The following is a 3850-nucleotide window of genomic DNA, read 5'->3' as shown; positions in this document are numbered from 1 at the left end:
TCTTCATGTTCCCCACTTACCTGTGGGCTTTGCTCACCTGTCCCCGTCGAACCTAGTTTAAAGCCCTCCTCGCTAGGTTAGCCAGTCTGTGTGCAAATAGGGTCTTTCCCCTCATCGAAAGGTGAATGCCATCTCTGCCTAGCAGTCCTTCCTCGAATAGTATCCCATCATCTAGGAAGCCAGAGCCCTCCTGGCGACACCATCTTCGCAGCCAGGCATTCACCTCCATGATGCATCTGTCTCTGCCAGGCCCCTACCTTTGACAGGAAGAATCAAAGAGAATACCACCTGTGCTCCAAACCCCTTCACCCGTATTCCCAGAGCCCTGTAGTCACTCTTGATCCGCTCAGCGTCACACCTTGCAGTATCATTTGTGCCCACATGGATGAGTAGCATGGGGTAGTAGTCAGAAGGCCGGATAATCCTCGACAATGCCTCTAACATTTCGGATATGGGCCCCCGGCAGGCAGCATACCTCCTGAGATGAAATGTCAGGGCGACAGATGGGTGCCTCCGTCCCCCTCAGCAGAGAATCTCCGACCACCACTAGCCTATGTTTCCTATTTTCAGTGGTGGCAGCAGACCTCCCAACCTTAGGGGTACGAGGCTGCTCCTCCTTTACTGTTTCAGTGGTGCAGGAAGTGATACCTGCGTACACAATAGGTAGTTTAAGATTTTCATGATGGACAGTTTTTTCTAAATTATTTTGCCTTTGATTTTAATTTAACTGGAGTAATTTCTTTAAATTTTCTTATTGTAAATGATTGTTTGGACAAACAATTTGGCTTTTCATCGATGGAATAAAACCTACAGGGATAATTTCTAGCCCATCTCTGGAGGAGTGTTTAACCCCTTCATAAGGTAGCAGTAAGAAGATTTAAAGAAATTACTCTAGTTAAATTAAAATCAAATGCAAAATTTAAAATAAACCCTGAACACTTTAGGATTCAATGTACATCTATAGCTGTAAGTGGCACCTTGCTATATTGACAGTACATGTTCCTAGGAAACTTTAACTTTTTTTTTTCAATGCCAGCTTGCCTTTATGGTCATCACAAAGGAATGGAAGAGATGGCACAGATGGCAAGTCCAGCAAAGGAAGCTTTTTGAAAGTCTGGGATCTTTCAGACTGATATATCTAATGTATATGCATTCCATAATCTCTGGGTATTTGGAGCTTTAGCCTCAGATACCGAAGAAAAACAAAATATGTAAATTACTGGTTTTGAAAAACAAATCTGTGCTTCATCACTAGGCAGAACAAGAGTTTGTCTCATGTATGTCTTTTGGAGCTTCAGGACACCTTTCCATTTTGGAAGTTGTGAAGTGGCACGCTATCAGCCAAAAAACATTTCACAAGCATGTCCATTATGGTTTAAACTGCATCTCTGGTTATTTTTTACCTGCATTATAAGATATTAAGGTTCAAAGGGCAGTTGTCTTAATTGCCCTTAATTGGAAAAATTTCAAAAAATGTTTTACCAAAATTCTGCTGAAATAGCATGCTTGCTCGGTATCTGTTAAAATGGCTGCTGATCATGGAATATTTGTGTATAACAAGATTTCATGATGATCTTTGTACCTGCATAATTCATTCAGTCCCATTGCACTTCAGCACCAAGTTACACAGTATGCATTAGTTCTGAAAAAGTAGTGTCTAAACTGGAAGGTTCATGTAACTTGAGTTACTATTTATGTAAGTTCAGTAGAGGAAAATGCAGTTCTATAATGGGGATACCAATAAAATTGTTAGCCCTAAAAATTAAACTGTTATGAGAGCTTTCTTGTGTTGGTGCCCATAAGGATTCCATTGTGTTTAAACTGGTATTTTGCTAGACAGTAGAACACAAAATACCTTTAAAAATGTTCTGTTCTACCATGCCATGACTCTAAGAAAGTGTATGAGGTTAGAACTGCTAGAATAGGTTGCATGATGCATAAAGCCATAAATATACTATAAAATTAAACAAAATACCCTTGGCCAGATTATGTCTGGCCGATACAGCTGTACTAAAGAATGAGAGCATGTGAGTAGCTTCTCTACTTTCCCAGCTTGTGGGTGAAGAGTAGGGTAGGAAGAGTCTGGCCAGTGCTTTTGGCAGTACGCGGTCCGAGAGAGGGCGTGTTTAGATGAGTGTGTTGCCATGCCCCTTACCCAGTGCATTGGCAGGGGAGCTGCCTGAGAGGGAGGTATCTGGATATGCCTTATTAAAGGGCATAGTAAAATTGTAGCCCAGCATCCAGGATAGTACTCTGCCATATACAGGCATAATGCCTTTCTCTGTCTTCCCTTGTGTTCCCTTGGACCTTAATAAACTTACGTATATTAAGGTTAAGTGTCAAGGTATGTTAATTGTATTTAGATCCAGCAATTTTATCCTCTATTAAAAAACAAAAATTTAATCTAAATACTTGAGATTTGTGCAGTGACATTCTGTAGTAGCTATAATTTACCAAGGAGGATCTCTGTCTAGCAGCGTTAAAATAATGTGAAATGAATATCTAGTTTGACTAAAGTGTCATTTAGGCATGGTTTTAACTGAAATGTTTGTGACTTATATTGAATATGAATATTAGTCTAAGAATATAATGAAAGTTCTTATACTAATCTGACTCTATTTTGTCTTGCAGGATACTATTTTTGAGGCAACAAATTAAAGAACTTGAAAAGCTAAAGAATCAGAATTCCTTCATGGTGTGAAAAGTTGTGAATAATTGCACATAGTTTTGAGTACAGGAACTGTAAAACTGGTTGCCCAGTCTTAACATTTTTGAGCTGCATTTGAGTAGACTTTGGACCATTGAGCTGGGCAAAAGAAATGACAAGGGGAAGGGGAAGGGGAAGGGGACAGGAGGGAGTCAATTCAAGGGGAAAGATACAAGGATGATTTGTAAAACCCTTGAAATGTAGATTTCTTGTAGATGTATTCTTCACGTTGTAAATATGTTTTGTAGAGTGAAGCCATGGGAAGCCATGTGTATCAGAGCTTAGACATCCAAAACTAATCAGTGCTGAGGTGGCTAAATACCTAGCCTTTTACATGTAAACCTGTCTGCAAAATTAGCTTTCTTTTTTAGTTAATTTATCATTCAGAAATCTTGCATTTCTTAAAATTCAATGCGAGCGCCAGGCGATCTGTATGTAAGGCTGCAACAATTTGGAACAGTTTGGGTAATGTACAAAATGTCATGAAACAACTGTTTCCACACTTGCACCGAATCAAGAGCAGTGCTTCTCCATTTCTGTTTTACAGAGAAACATTTTTCATTTTCTGTGTTCCATTTCCCCCTGAAATCCTAAATCTGATTTATCAGTTTTTTAATGCTTCTAATTTTCTCCTTTCTTAAGGCACTGTTGCTATGGCACTTTTTCTATAATCTTTTCATTCCTGTGTACAGTAGCTTAAAATTGCAGTGATTGAGCATAACCCACTGTTTGTATAAATTATTGAAACGTATTTCCATTTGCACCCTGTAAGACTGGTCTTATAGTACTGCTGGGCATGTGTGTTGAAAGTACATTACTTGCTCAAATATAAGGAAATAGCCCAATGAACATGTTAACATGGTTGTGGGAGGGGAAAGAGGAAAAAGCTAGTCAGATGTGAATTGTATCTGTTGTAATAAACATGTTAAAACAATGAAACACTGGTTTTCATTTCCTTTGGTCAGCGCATATTAGAATTTGGTCTATTTGGGTATTCTTTATCAGAGCTATTCTTGTTGAACATTTTTGTACTTAATTGAAATAATTTCTCAAGGGAGGTTGTGTTTAAAAATTGTAAACAATAAATTGTGTATAAAATATTTAAATATAAAATTCAACAAGGATGATTAAGACACCTCCCCA

At 38.6% G+C, this 3850-nt stretch overlaps 1 protein-coding gene across 2 annotated transcripts in view; it reads left to right on the top strand.

Moving 5' to 3' along the window:
- The window catches only part of WAC (WW domain containing adaptor with coiled-coil), a 137191-nt gene extending 133545 nt beyond the window's left edge, over nucleotides 1-3646 (top strand). For both annotated transcript variants that reach the window (XM_075062264.1, XM_032764146.2), the window contains exon 14: nucleotides 2632-3646. In XM_075062264.1, coding sequence (XP_074918365.1) covers nucleotides 2632-2701 — 70 coding nt within the window. In that variant the 3' untranslated portion in view covers nucleotides 2702-3646. The remainder of the gene's footprint in view (nucleotides 1-2631) is intronic.
- The last annotated feature ends 204 nt before the right edge of the window (nucleotides 3647-3850 follow it).

The sequence above is a fragment of the Chelonoidis abingdonii genome, chromosome 2 (genome assembly GCF_003597395.2).
Source record: "Chelonoidis abingdonii isolate Lonesome George chromosome 2, CheloAbing_2.0, whole genome shotgun sequence".
Classification (NCBI taxonomy): domain Eukaryota; kingdom Metazoa; phylum Chordata; order Testudines; family Testudinidae; genus Chelonoidis; species Chelonoidis abingdonii.
Note: the sequence above shows the minus strand (reverse complement) of the source record. Positions and strands in the feature narration are given on the sequence as shown.